This window comes from Sarcophilus harrisii, chromosome 3 (genome assembly GCF_902635505.1).
Source record: "Sarcophilus harrisii chromosome 3, mSarHar1.11, whole genome shotgun sequence".
Lineage (NCBI taxonomy): Eukaryota > Metazoa > Chordata > Mammalia > Dasyuromorphia > Dasyuridae > Sarcophilus > Sarcophilus harrisii.
In genome coordinates this window covers 436,788,914-436,804,851 of record NC_045428.1, presented here as the reverse complement: position 1 = coordinate 436,804,851, position 15,938 = coordinate 436,788,914, and the positions used below count along the sequence as shown (strand labels likewise).

The following is a 15,938-nucleotide window of genomic DNA, read 5'->3' as shown; positions in this document are numbered from 1 at the left end:
GAGGCTACAAGTTTGGAGAGGGTGTGTGTGTGTGTGTGTGTGTGTGTGTGTGTGTGTGTGTTAATTTTTTTCTTCCCACAAAATGTAAACTTTTTCAGCATGTTTTTCCTAAGGAATTTCCCATGAATAAAACCAATGTTTTCACTTCAAAGTTTCTCTTCACAAAACAATGACACTGTTGAAAATTTCTAGAGGCTTTGGGAGTCCTTTCAGTCATGCAAAGTTCTCCCTGCCCAACTGCATTAATAACATTGCATAATGCAGTGTGTCTGACAGGTCAGCCAAACAAGCCAAAACATTAACACCTCCTTTTCAGCTCTGAATGAATAGTTTTGATCCTGTGCATATTTACATATGGTAAGTGCCCTTCAGCTCACTAAGGAGGAAAAGAATATTAAAACCACAAGGTTTCTCACAGTCAATGTGCAAATTTGCTTATTCTTTTCATTTCTACCCTTATCTATAATCATAATGCTTTAACAAATCAATCAGCAAATCAGTATTTATGGAGTAGACAATGTCCACCACATCGTAGGAAAAAATCATTCATTGTTCTGAGTTGCCTGGAGTACTGAGAGCTACGGAGAGCTTAAGTGATCTGCCCTTGGTGATTTTGTTAGTATGTTCAAGTTCAAGGAAGAACTTGAACCCAGATCTTGAAAACATCTCTATCCACCAAGCTAAACTGACTTCCATGAGAATATAGGGCACTGTTCATTCAACTTTCAAGTTCCATAGGAGATTGCATTGGTTCCATAGGAGATTGCATTGGTTCCATAATATGGTACTATAAAAGTGCTGAGTTTCTATGAGCATTACTTTGCAATGTCACATTCATATTATAAAATTCACAAGCTAAACTCTCTTAATTTGTAATAGGCATGCATTTATGGAGTACCTCAGGCAGCAGTTAGACAAAGAGAGACAGACAGACAAACAGAGAGGGAGAGAAAGAGAGGTACACATATACATACACAAATGTGTATGTATGAATATATATATGTGTGTGTATGTATGTATATATACACAACAAATGTGTGTATCCTTTATATAGATGTGGGTGCATGTCATCCATTAAATCTGTGAATTTCTATAACCTCATAAAATTCATTATATACAGTTTTTTCTTATAGCTAGGATTCTACAACTTGATAGTTGCCTTTTAAGTTTCTCATTAGGCTCTATAATAATGAATGCTCTTTGTGGAGCACATTGCCTTGCATAAAATAGAGACACAGCAAACATTTGCTGATTGATAGGTTGATTGATTTTATGATGTCATAAATTGAAGAGATTACAACAGATTAGACTTCACTTGTGTTTTTCCTTAAATTAAACCTACTTTGAGAAAAGCACATCTCTGGGAAATACGTGGGTGTATTTCAAAAAGTCACAAAATAGCTAAAGCTACATAGGCATCCTGATAGAGAAGGGATACTTTCCATTCCCACCTAATCCTGAATAAAGGCATGCAAATGAACTCTGAGCATCCTTCCGTAGGGGATTTCCTAGTTAAATACCCTCAGTTGGTGGTATTTTCCTATATAAAGATCAACAACTATCTACTCACTGTATAAATAGAGTACCCACTTTTCCTTCATTTGTGACATTCTCCAACAGAGGAAAGAAGCACACAGCTTATCTGTGTGGAGCTAATGGGAAATTGACTAAAACAAGAGATAACATAAAAATTTCCATTTCTTGAATTTGTTGTGTTCCACCCCCTGCAATGCAAACAAGAAAGTAAAAAAGAAATTGACAGACTTTTAAGAAAAGAACAATTTCATCTTACTTATGAGAAGAAAAAAAATAAGATGTTTTAAACCATGGTCTCATAGAGAAAAACCATGAACTTGTCTGTAGTTAAAGCCCGCTATTCTTAATGATTAGGATTCCCCTCAATCTTTGCTGACTACAAAATTTTTCCTTATTTTCCCATAGTTTCTGTTAGTTTCAGTGCAGACAGTACCATTTCAAACTTAAGTTAAGCTATTGTATAAATATCTAACCTGCTATGAAAATGCTTTGATACATTCACATTCAGAGATAAAACAATTTAAGGGAAGAGTAATAGAGAATGATTACTTGAAGAGAAAGAAAACACAAATTTCCTACATCATTACAACCCATAAAATTAATTTTCCTTGTCAAAAATATTTTACTAGAGAAGAAATAATCTAAATGTAGTGGCAAATTAATCAACTAATCAAATATTCATTGGGAAGAAAATGTGCAGTGTACTGTAGGAGAAAATAAATATACTGCCAGCAGAATCCAAACTTGTGATTTGACTAGCATTGCTTTCTATTGCTCAAGTAGTACCTATGAAGCCTAGGAAACAAATTTGGAATTGTTTTCTTCAGTCAATTAAGCTTATTGGGGCTTCACAATGTTTGAAAGATCAATATTATTATTAATCATTATTGATTAATAATAATAATTATTGACCCCATTTTGTGGATGTCAAAATTGAGGCTCAGAGTGGTTAAATGACTTATCCTAAGTCACATTAAGATCACCATGACTCCAGTTCAATATTCCATGCTACAGATTTGCTGTCTTTTAATTCTAATGTCCCATTCTAACATGAATGGCTTATTATCTTGTTTAATATGACAAAATCTTACATTTTTAAAAATTCACTTTGAGTTTCAAAGATCTATGTTTTATGTTATGGTTTGTGAAGAAATTTTCACTTGGATGAGGGAAGGTTATACAAGATGCTAGTCATTCATTATACTGGAGCTGTTATTTTGGTCATGGAGTACATGCAATTAAAAATGCTGTGATGCAAATACAAATTACATAGGTAAAGTATTACCAAAAAAATTTAACTAACTGACATTTATGAAATACTCTAGGATTTAAAGTGTTTTATATGTCATTTTCCAAGCAGGGCAAGTGTGAAACAAGGAATTTATATTCCTTTCAGTTCTCCAGTCCACAAGTTAGACTGTGGCAGAGTTGTAGGCAGGAACTATTGTGTATGTAACATAAAAATTTGGCTGGGGTTAACTGGAGTAGGAATAGAGGAAAGAACTTCTATTATCTAGGGGTGTCTAAATGAGGTAATATACTTACCTATACTTTCTATATTTACAAGGAAGTTCTCTGAAATTTGTCTTAGAGAAAGAATATTTCAACTCTTCCCTCATAAGGGAAGTGTGGGAAGGGCTTTCCTGCTTCAGCAACCCTGGAGAGTAGGCGTTGCATATAAAGAATATAAGGCTGCATATAAAGTATGGTATGACTTTCCCTAATCCATGAAAGGTTCTTACGACTTTTTTTGAATCATTCATCTCCTTCTCTTGATAACGTCTTTTTTTTTTTTTATTCTGTATCTTGTACATCTTGTCAAATACCTTTTCTTCCACATCTCTTTTCCTCTGACAGAGACAAAGTAACTGCAATCATTTGTAGAGCTTCTCCATCCATTTTTCTACTTTTGGATTTCAGCTTCATCATGCAAGATTTAGCAATCACAAGAAAAAAAGGCTGAATATTTCTTCATGATGCCACATCATGAGACAGAGTTTCCAGTCAAAGTTGGTCACTGATGCTAGTTCCATTGAAAAAATGCACAAAATACAAGCAACTTCGCAAATAACTATTTGGCCATTAAGACAGTTTGAGCATGTCAGTGTAGAAATCAGAGAGAAAAATAACTGAAGGAAAACATGAATAACCATAGTGGAAATTAAAGCAACAGTAGATAAACAGCAGCCATAATGCAGTGGAAAGATTTGTGACTTCAGTGTCTAGAGGCTTGGTTTGAATCCTAGCTTACTAATATGTGACCATGAGTGATATATAACTTCTTTGATTTGTAATTTTGGTCTCTTAGAGAATAAAGAGAGTAAAACTTAAACTGCCTATCTCACAGGGTCAGAATGAGGAAGATGTTTTGTAAACCATGACGTGCTATAAAATGTGAGTTGCTATAAAACTGTCAGTTATTTTTCAATCATGTACTAACTCTTTACAGCTCCATTTGGGGTTTTCTTGGCAAAGATATTGAAGTGGCTTGCCATTTCCGTTTTCCAGCCCATTTTATAGATGACGATACTGAGGCAAATAGGGTTAAGTGACCTGTCCAAGTCCCACAGGTAGTAGGTACCTGAGGCCAGATTTGAACTCAGGAGAATGAGTCTTCCTAACTCTAGGCCCGGAACTCTGCCCTCTATACTACCTCCCTATTCTTATTATAAAATTATTGCCCCCCAAATATCTTTAGGGGGCAATAAGGTACTCCAATCTCTTTTTAGCCCTTCCAAGAAAAAGCTTCTTACATAGCATCAACCACAGCAATCTTGTTGGTTCCCATTCATTCCATTAGACCATTTTTCTCTCTTCTGAATTCCCCAAATTTCCTTCAATGAGATCCTTTGCTTTTTGTAGCTTTCATCTTATTCTTCCCACACCTCCATATCTTTCAAAACCCTCACAAAAATCATTTTTTCACTGAAGTTTTCCACTCTAGGCTAGCATTTTAATTAATTTCCACTCTGAATTCTCTTTTTGAAAAATGGAAAGAAAAGAGATACAAATATAGGGTAAATATGCTCATTACAAATATAATTGTCAAAGAATTGAGGTGGGAACCCCATCCTATCTCAGGAAAAATAAAAGGGCTGCACAAAGAAAGGAGCTCTGAAAAATGCTAACAAAACTTGTAAATAAATGTACTAATGGTCAAAGATGGTGTGTTCCCTTGTAATGTATCAGTGGGAATCCCATCAAAGATATAAATCCCTTTTTAGTCAAGTACCACTGACTTCTCAGTGCTTCTTCAAAGCTAGCTTATAAGGAATAGGATCCACATGGGATAGAATCTTCTATGCTTGAGACCTCTAATAGAAGGTCACTAACAACTTTGTATTCTATTTAGTATTACTTAAGGCCCTGAGTATATCAGTCATCCCCAAAAGTAAGTAACTATGAAATTACAGCAACTCAATTTCCATACTCTTTTGAGAAGACAAATTCCAGGTCCCAAATTTGTTAATTTGTACTTCTTCAGGCTCTACAAAGTTGATATTCTAATTTATTTGATTTTTCTCTCTATCATGCAATTAAATTTGCCCACTGTCAATAAAATGCAATCTAAGAAAAATAGGAACAACAACAAAAAGTGGTCCTCTTTTAGCTTTCTATCTACAAAGCTATTTTTTGTGATAATTCAGTAGTTAATGCTTAACCACTCAATTTAAAAGTCAGTGACATAGAATATATTTTATTATATGCCAGAAAATTCAAGATGATTGTTAAATTAAGAGCAAACAACACCCCATATTAAAGCTTCCAAAATAAAAACAGTGGCAAAGTTGTTAAGGAGAAAATTTGCATGGATAATAGACTTGCATTATATCTAAATAATAGTTTTTGGGTCAAATAGAGGAATGAACATATATTGGAGGTTATTTACTCTAAGTGACAAATTTGGGCCTCAAGAAAATCACATAAAAAGATCATTTAGCCTTTGGGAAATGTTAAAGATAGATTCCGTCATTCCCTAATCCTTTAATGAGCTCTTCTTTCAATGATATCCAATATTGCAATTAATCTTATTCACATCAACTAGAAATATTGCCATTTCTAAAGACATATGCTTAATTTGTGGCCAGTTGGGATATACTTAGAAAGAGGAATTCTTACCATTAATAAATATATAGATTGTAGATTCTGTTCTCTTTTTCTTTGAAACAGGTGTGGATAAGTATTTGCAGCTATAGTAGCCCGTGTGGTTGGCCTGTGCCTTGTTCAAAGTCAGGGTGCTGCAGAACTGTTTACCGTTCCTTCCACAGACAGATGTGGTGATGCTCAGCCTTTTGCTTTCTTTACTCACGGTCTTAGGCAAAGACCATGAATGGGCCACTTCCCCCCTGTAATCAAAGATAAGGAAACAAAAAACAATTACCTCTGGGTATTGTGGCACAGCCTCAGTTCCCAACCATTCTTTTATTTGGACCGCTATTTTGGGGTCCTCTCTAATTGTAGACATCTTCCTCTTCACACAAAAGCAATACATTTTTAAAAACAATGCTTAAAATAAGGAGTCAAAGAGATTTGGAGGTTGATTTGTCCTTAGTCTATGTTATTAAAAAAAAATAACCAAACAACTCAAAACTGACAAACCCAAACCTTTTCATTCCATAACCCTTTATACCTCTCCTTTTCTCTCTTTTTACAGAGAATCCTGACTCATGCTTTATATCAAATTAATAAACACCACCTGGTTACTCCTTCATGTTTCTAATTCTCCAGCTCAAATCCCCCCAAACCATCCCCTATTCTTTTTTCTTTTTCTCCAATCACAGAAAAAGAGTTGAACTCTTCATGCCAAAGCCAACACTTCTTCTTGTATCCTTGATGCTTTCCCCTCCTATATTCCCTATGAATTTGCCCCTTTAATTATTTCCTCCCTCTCTGACCTTAGATCTTTTTTTATTGGTTCCTTCCCTGCTGCTTAGGAACATGCATGAATCACCCCTATACTCAAATAATCTTCCTTTAATCATGCCATCTCCTCAAGCTATTATCTTAAATCTCTCTGTTCCATTTCCTCATCTTCCAATCCTTAACACTTTGAAATCTGGTTTCCATATTCAAAATTTACTGAAACTGCTATCCAAGGTCATCAATTATTTCCTAATTGCCAGATACAATGATCTCTTCTCAGACCTCCTTCTTGACCATCTCCTCTTCCTTGACATCTTTCCCTCCATGGATTTTCATGGCATAACTCTCTCCTACTTCTCCTCTTAACTCTTTCTCAGTCTCTTTGCTGGATTACCATCCATATCTAATGTTTTATGTGCAGGTATGCAGTGGGCTCTGTTTCAACTCTCTGGCTCTTTGAGCAGTTTTCAAGGATGCTGTTTTCAATATATCAAGTCCTTTACTCTGTGAACTCCAATTCTACTTCACAAACTGCCTGTTGATTATCTCCTTCCCCTGGATGTCCAATGAATATCTCAAGTTCAATATGTCCAAAACAAAGGTCATTATCATTTTCTCCAAACCAGTCCCCTCTTTCTAGCTTTCTCACTTTTGTCAGGAGTACCACTGTCCTTTTAGCTAAGCAGATTCGCAACCTTGCTGTTATTCTCAATTCTTTACTTTCTTTTATCCTTCATATTCAATCAGTTGCCTAGATGTCAATTCCACCTCCATTATCTCTTGAAGCTGTGCACTTCTCTTTCATATAACTACCATAATTGATGAAGCTATCATGATCTGGACTACTGCCATAGCTTCCTGATTAGACTTCAACCTCTAGCCTCCCTCCTTGTCAATCCATCTTTTCTATATACAGCTGCCTAATCAATATTTTAAAAAAATTATTTATTAATTTTCAATATTTACTTTTATAATATTTTAATTTCCATTTTTTCTTTCTCCTGTTCTCCCATCCTCCTCCTCCCCATGATGGCAATCAATCTGATAGAGGTTATACCTGTACAATCATATTAACCATATTTCCACACTAGTCATTCCAATATTCTTAAAACACAAAGGTGACCATGTCACTCCCCCACTGAAATAGCTTTAGTGATGCTAGACTAAAATGCAGACTGCTCATTTAACATTGTTCATTACAGTGTAGTTCAAACCTCTTTTTAGCCTGTATTCTTTCTCATGCATGGTACATTCTAGCCAGACTTCCCTTCTTGTTGTTCCTCATACACAAACAACTATATCTTTGTTCCATGTGTTTGACAGGCTGAACCCTATGACTGAAATGTTTACCTCTACTTTTGGGGATTCCTAGCTCCCTTTAAGATTTACCTCAGATGTTACCTCCTTCATGAGGCCCTTCTTGGTCCTTTGAAATTTAATTTACATGTGTCTATATAAATACATACATAAATATGTGTATGTATAGTTTCAATATGCTTACATATAATTGTATGTATTTATACTTATCAAATATATATGTATGTATACAAACACACAAGCATATATATATATGCACATATATAAATATATAAAAGGCAATGTAGTATTTACTCACTACTTTATATGTTATTTCTTTCTAAAGGATATAAATTCTTTGAGGTCAGAGACTATTTCTTTTTCATCTTTGTATCTTTAGCACTTAGCACAGTGCTTTCTATGCACATAGCAGGCCATTTAATGCCTATTTATTCAATTGGATTGAATGGAATTAAACTGAATTGGTGTCTTGAAGCAACATTTACCTTTCTTGGATACTGGGGGGAATCACTCAATATACCATTCCTCCCTAAGAGACTAATTTAAAATGGTACCAGGGAATGACTAAACATGGGGTGGGGGAAGTAAAATCAGCATCTGCTTAAATCAGCATCCCAAACCAACCTCATTACTCACCTGCATTTAAGATATAACGTCTGGTCTGCTTGAATGACATGTTGTGTGCCTTTTAAACTTAGTTCAGGTCCTTTCAGTTTTGATCCTGAGCTAGATCCTGAGGGAAAAAAAAATAAAATTATTATTTGTATGTTGCCCCCATCTTTTTCTTTTTCCAATTCTACCATCATTCTAAAGAACAAATTTTCATCTTGAATTTTTCTCATTTTTCTCTTAAGATAAGACTCCCCAGTTACGTTGCTCAAATAGCCAACAGTAACAATAATAAATAGGGTTGAAATCTTTCTTGAATTTTACTCTCTTGGCATTATTTATTTCCATGACAGAAAAGTTCTTTGTCTATAACCTGACGCCATATACTCCAGAAACAAAAAGGCTTAATTTTTCTAGTCTTTCCAAAAGAGAGCAGATAGAGTCAGAATACTATGCTGAAGTACAGCTCTCTCAGAAGCTTGCCTTAAGAGACAGCAGGCAGGTTGAATTCTATCTCTGCCATTTAAGTCCAAATGATTGAAGCAACAGCATGGCGTCCTGGCTTGGGGTCAAGAAGACTGGGATTCAAATTCTGCCTTTGAGATGCACTTGCTATGTGGTATAATGAAGTTGCTAAAATTCATGGTGTACTGGGAAATTATCTAAGATTATAAAATCATGGAGTTTTCCCAGAAGAAAATCTCTATCCTAATGGAATTATAGAACCATATTTTTTTTTAAAATGAAATATTCACATACATGTAAAACTATTAACAATGCATTTGATGTATTTAACATCTACTGGTCATCCTGCCATCTGGGGGAGGGGGTGAAAAATTGGAACAAGAGGTTTGGTAATTGTTAATGCTGTAAAGTTACCCATGCATATAACCTGTAAATAAAAGGCTATTAAATAAAAAAAAATGCATTTGAATAAAGTTACAACACTTTCCTTGAGGAAGCTATCAATACTCTCTGCTTTTGTCCTCTTTTTGTACTCACTTCTGAACTCGGCAATTTGGCTTCTGAATTCAACATTTAATTGAAATTATTCTAGTTAAAAATTTCCAGTTATCCTTTAATTGCGAAATCAAATGGCCTTTTTTCAATCTTCATCTTTCTTAATTTTTCTACTGTCAATCACGTGATAATTCAAGATCTCTTCCCCTTTGAGTTCTTGTAATATTATATTTTTCTGAAACTTTTCCTATTTGTATGGCCTCTCTTTCTCAGCATCTTTTGCTGTTTCTTTACCCACACCATGCCCAGGGCATATTTCTCCTTTAACTTTATACTACCTCTTGATTATCTCATCAGTTCTCATAGTTTCAGTATCAACCTCTGAAAATTCAAGTCTCATATCACCACCTGACTCTTAGATGTCTCAAATCCAATGTTCCATAGGCACCGGAAACTTATCATGTCCAACACATAACTCATTATCTTTCTCCTCTCTTAAAAATTTCCTATATTCAAAGGCAACATCATTCCTCCCAGTTACAGCCTCAGTAGTATCAACTCTTCAATCTTATTTATCCAATCTATTGCCATATATTGTCAATTCATACTCACAATATAATTCTTCATTTATAAAACCACCTCTGTGGTTCAGACCATTATCATCACAGGTCTAGACTTATTGCCATAATCTTTTCATTTAGTCTCCTTGTTTCCAGTATTTCATCACTACAATCTGTTCTTCACTCAGCTGCAAAGTGACATGCTAAAAATTCAATTTGACCACATCATATACCTCCATTCTCAACTCAATAAATTCTAGTGGTTCCCTAAGTCCTGTGTTTTTTTCTTTAAAGTTCTTTATAAGCAGATCTCTTCCTACCTTCAAAATATTCTCATGCATCACTTCCACCCATACATTCTATAGGTCCATCTCCTCTAGTCTGGTTTCTCACATAAAAAACTACATTCCCAACCTCCAAGCCTTTGTACTGACTTACCCCCAAACTTTGAATGCTCTCTCTTCACTTTTACCTCTTATATTCAGTGATTTCCTTCAAGACTCAGATCCAATCTCACCTTCTGTGGGAATTCTTTCTTGATCTGTTCAGTTGCTAATGTTTTCTTCTCTGAGATTACTTTTCATCTACTCCAAATATTTCTTATATGTGACATACTTTTTTACATGTTTTTCATATTAGAACATATGTGCCTTGAGGGAAAAATTATTTCACTTTCTCTCTATATTTCTCTTTATTCCTAGCTTCTAGCACCCTGCCTGTCACATTGTGTTTAATAAATGATTATTGGCAGACTTATTGACAAAATAATTTGATTCATGCAACTTTATATACTTCCCATTTTTACAAATGAGAAAAGTGAAGTTGTTTCTATTACTCAATAACTATAGATCCAGAAAATAATGGTGGAGTGAGAAAGCACTATATATGTTGACCCCACTTTAGGAGAAGAATTTTTTTTTTACCTTAATACATCAACTCATACATTATGACAGATGGTAGAAGAGGAAGGTAGCAAATTTAATGCTGGATTATAGGTCTGTGAAACAAAAATGTAAGATTTTACCTCTTCATATTCTTCTCTTTATCTTATCTACATACATAAAAATTATTAATTCTCTAAATGCCATAATACTCCTATCTACATATTATAGTGATTAAGTCTATGCATCAAGAGAATATCTTAATGATTAAGTTTATTTATTTATTTTTATTTTTATTTTTTTTTGCTGAGGCAATTGGGATTAAGTGACTTGCCCAGGGTCTCACAGCTAGGAAATGTTAAGTGTCTGAGGCCAGATTTGAATTCAGGTCCTCCTGACTTTAGGGCTAAGTTTATTTTTCACAATATTAAGTTACTAATTTCCATTAACATCCTACCCTAATATCTCACCATAATATGAAGATAACCTTAAATTCTCATCATCTCATCACAAACATCTCATCTGTTTATGGAGTGTAACTTTTGGAAAGTACTACTAAATAATCAGACTGTTGGCTATAGCACCTCCTGAAAGTTAGTTAATCAGCCTTTATTCAATTGCTCTCCTCTACCAATACTACCCTCTAGCCAAACTGTGTTACTAGCTGTTTCCCAAACTCAACACTCTATCTCCTATTTGCATAGTCATACATACACAACTTCCTTCAAATGTACACCCTCCTCGTATTCCTCTCACAAAAAATGCTGTCTTCTTTTGAAGTCTAACTTAATCACCCCTTTCCTCTGTGAAACCTTCCATAGTTCCCCTTCATTTTAATTGTTACTATTTTTTAATCTCAATTTTCCTTATATCATGTCACCCTATTAACATGTGAGTATGTATTATCCCTAATACTTTGCAAACAAGAAGCATTTAATGTTCATTCCCTCATTGATTCATGTAAAACGAAAATTATATTTTATCGTTGACTCTCCTTTGCCCAACATGAGACCTTACACAAAGGAAACACAATAAATCTTTGCTGAATTAAACTGAAGTATTGAAAAGGGATATACCTTGGATTAGGATTTACATAACCTTTATTTAACCTAATTTTTTTTCTTTGTTCACTGACTCCCACTTCCTTATTCTAACATTATCAGGAGGTGATTTCCAAAAATAAATCTCACATGAAGTTTAGAAGTAATTACCCCACTGTGGAGCTTTAGGACAGATGGGAATTTTCCACTCTTCTACTTCAGCAGTCTGAGGTTTCTGAATAAAAGAATAGCTTTCTTCCCTCCCCCTCCTATAAAATAGTCTGTCTGGAAACTATTGTTTTTGTTACTGTTAAGAAAGTCACTAAAACCATATTGGGCCATAATAATGATCTCGGGAATTTTAAAAAATAAAATAAATCTTTTTCACCTTACATATGGGGAAACTGAGACCCAGAGTCTTGCCCCAAGTCAGACAGGTAGTAAACAATAAATTCAGCATTGGAACTCCAAGTCTTCTGATTTCTAATCTAATTGTGTTTCCTTTATATCACACTGCATTTTGTGTAGTTCAGTTTTCTGAGTGGCAAAAGAAAAAAAAAACTTTACTCTTCAGCCATTTTTGAAGAGACCAAATATTCTATGCTTTCTATGCTACTATGCTATTACTTTTTGTTTCTTCACTTGCTTATTTTAAAGTTGTCTTTGCATGATTTTTTTCAATAAATGTTTATGGAGTTGAAGGTTGCCTGACCATTTTTGTTCTTCCTTTTAAAATATTTTATTTACTTTCAATTTTAACCTTCCACTATGCATTAAGAAGGCACAGTTATCCATTTTACATATGAAGGCATGAAAAACATATTTCTGTATTAGAAATGTTTGAGAAGAGGACAAGAAAAAAAGAAAAATATGCTTCAATCTCTATTTTGATTCCATTAGTTTTCTCTATATAGGTGGATAACATATTTTTCAATATTACTGTTTCTACTTAAATTATATTCCTGGTTCTGCTCACATCACTTTGTATCAGTTCATTTAAGTCTTCTTAGGCTTTTCTAAAACTATGCCTTTCATAATTTCTCACAGCACAATAATATTTTGTCACATAACTTGTTCAACTATTCCCCAATTGATGAACATTTCTTCAGTTGCTAATCACAGACTTTTTTTTTTTAAAGAAGCTATCCAGAAATTACTTTGAGTTTCCACTTCTCATTTCTTTTTCTTTTTCCAATTATGTATTATGTAAATAGATGCAGTGAGTGATGTCCAAGAACAGTGTCTGAACTTATGCTTACAACTAAACAAAATGAAAGAGGAAGAATTAATTTCCATTCTAAGGTTCTTCCAGGCTAACAGGATACTTAAATGCCTCAGTAAATCTGTGCCATTGTGGATTGGTGGATATAGTGTTGAATTTCAATCCTACCTCGAACACTTATTAGCTCTGTTATCATGGGCAAATCAATTAAATTCTAAGAACTTCAGTTTCCTCAATCGTAAAATGAGTATAAAATAATACTCGCACTATCACCCTTACAAGATTGTTGTAAGAAAAATACTGAAAATTTTAAAATGTTCTCTACAAATAGGAGTTATTCTTTCCTCCACAAGTACAGATCACAAGCCATCCATGCTTTATGCTCTTGTGAGATTCTTGTCCATGTTCTATTATACATCCTTCATAAAGAAACTACCCAGAAATCTGAAGACCCTCATCTAGGTCATTTTATTAAGCTAACTATGATAGCTATGAAAAAAGTCAGTGCCTGCTAGGCTCCATTAAGACCTTAGTAACCTTCTTTAGCTAAAATTATACCAAAGCTTTCATTTCAGTGGAAAATAATGAAGTAAATTTCCAATGCAAGAAAAAGATAATCCACAAATACAAATTGTAAAACACAAGCTACATTTTTATTAATTTGATTTTGAGTCATAAGAGTTTAAGTCCTCATTATCGTTAACATAACCTGTTACCTTGGACAGGTTTAATGATAGCTAGTATTTATAGAGTGCTATAAGGTTTGGAAAGCACTTTAAATATACTATTTCACAACAACCCTGTGAATGCTATCATTATCCCTATTTTACCAATGAGGAAATTGAGGCTGAGAGACATTAAGTCACTTGCCCAAGTCACACTGCTAAGTAAATGTCTGAGGTCAGACTTCCAAGTCTATCAACTATATTTACCAAGTGGACATGTCCAACTTAACATTTCTAAGCTTTGTGTTTTTTTTTAAATCAATTGTTTACCAATGGTTTTTGTTTATGAACCATTTCAACAATAATAACAGGAAAAAACCTATTGTGAATCCCAAGATTAAGACACTATTCATAACATTCTTTTAGATTTATTCATTAAATGCTTACTGCAGTGATAACGTTTGCCCTCCAAAGCACCAAATACAAAATTACATTATATAATTATAAAATATAAAATTTTATCTTACCTAAAATTATTAAAACTCTAAATATAAAATTATAAAACTTTAATTATGCTATTATTATGAATTTTTATTTGGGACATTCTGTAAGAATTAAAAGTAATACAGTAAAATCTCATATGCTTTCTATTATTTGCAAGACTTCATATTAAGTTTCTTTATCTTATAATTGTTTCTTGTTGAATATAAATAACATTTTATTTTTAATAGTATTTTATTTATTCCTATCACATATAAAGAGAATTTTCAACATTCATTTTTGAAAGATTTGGAGTCCCAAGTTTTTCTCTCTCCCTCCTTCTCTTCCCCCTTTTCCCAAGATAGCCAGCAATCTGATATAGTTTGTATATGTGCAATAATGTAAAATATCAAATAACATTTTAAATGAAATAAGTTATAAGTAAATCATGGTTACATAATACAAGTTAATATAGTAATCTTATGTAAACAATTTCATTGTTGGACTTTTTAAATGAACAAGAGTTTCTAATATTTGACAGTCTTAAACGTGGTTCCAAATCAACTTTATTTCTATATTTTGATATGAAACAAAAATAAAATGAAGACATTCTCTCATATAAATATGTGAGAAATGATAAGAGAATTTTATGTTATTTTTTGAGACAAAAAATTCATTAAAAAATTTAGACAACTAATTGACAAAAGTGAATAGCTAGGTATGATATGAAATATTTTTTTCCCTACTGACTAATGACAAATATTGCATTAAATGATAAATGTATTACTTCTACATATAAACTAACCTTTGTAAGGAAATTGTTAGGTATGACATTGTTTTCTTCTGCCAAACCAGCATCACTCTCACAGAAATTCTACTGAACAACTAACCAATTCATTTGAAAATCAATCAATAGAAAAGTAAAAAAAAATTGGAAAACAAGTTAAAATGGAAAGTTTTTTAATATTGCAATGAGAGGCAATAAAAGATTTGTTTCTGCAGAATATTTATGATGGTCTATGATAGTTTCAAAATGACTTATAATGTATAGTTCTAGTAATCATGATTTTCAATCAACTTAACATTTGCACTGCAAGAATGTAGACTATGATATCTTAGTCATGTGAATTTACAGTTAGTGGGCACACAATTAAAGGATAATACAGAAAAGGAAAAAGCTGTAGTATGCAGAACATAAATGTGAGTATGCAATTTTCATTGTATCAGATGTTGGGAATTTAATGTCAAACCCTTGTGGCATCTTGCAAACAATTTGATGACATGTTGAGAAATTATAAGAACACAATGCATTTAGAAGCAGAGTTAATGCAGTAATCACTGCACAAGTATCAAAATTGTTGCATACTTGATCATGATAGTTTTAAACTACTGTATAAAAACACTTAATATTTCTAATATGTACACAGTTTGTTGTCACAGAGAAAGAATATATGTAATATAATTGGGTAGTTATTTACTATTTAAGGCACCAATAGAGAATTTCCAGTTTGGATCCTTTGGACCATTGTCTCAGACCCTCAAGAATTCACAAATTACTAAATGAGAACCACTTACATAGATAATTGCCAGAGCTTCTTTACAACTCTTACATTTTATTATTCTATGATTAATTTAATGATTTATTTTAAAATATTTCAAATTTAAAAAATTTTAAATTTTTAAAAAATATTTTAAATTATTTTATATTATTTATTGTAAAATTAGAAACCAAGTTCAAAAACATTTATGAATAAACATGGCCATATAGATCATTGGATTATGTGGTTTATTTTAATTATATATTG

The 15,938-nt window shown here is 33.1% G+C and overlaps 1 protein-coding gene across 1 annotated transcript in view; it reads right to left on the bottom strand.

Annotated features, from left to right (window-relative positions):
* Window positions 1–15,938, bottom strand: part of FLT1 (fms related receptor tyrosine kinase 1) — a 172,510-nt gene that overhangs the window by 140,731 nt on the left and 15,841 nt on the right. Inside the window, exons 2-3 of the mRNA XM_023499591.2 lie at window positions 8,353–8,449; window positions 5,656–5,882 (exon numbers count right to left, since the gene is read on the bottom strand). Of these exons, the coding sequence (XP_023355359.1) occupies window positions 5,656–5,882; window positions 8,353–8,449 (324 nt within the window). The remainder of the gene's footprint in view (window positions 1–5,655; window positions 5,883–8,352; window positions 8,450–15,938) is intronic.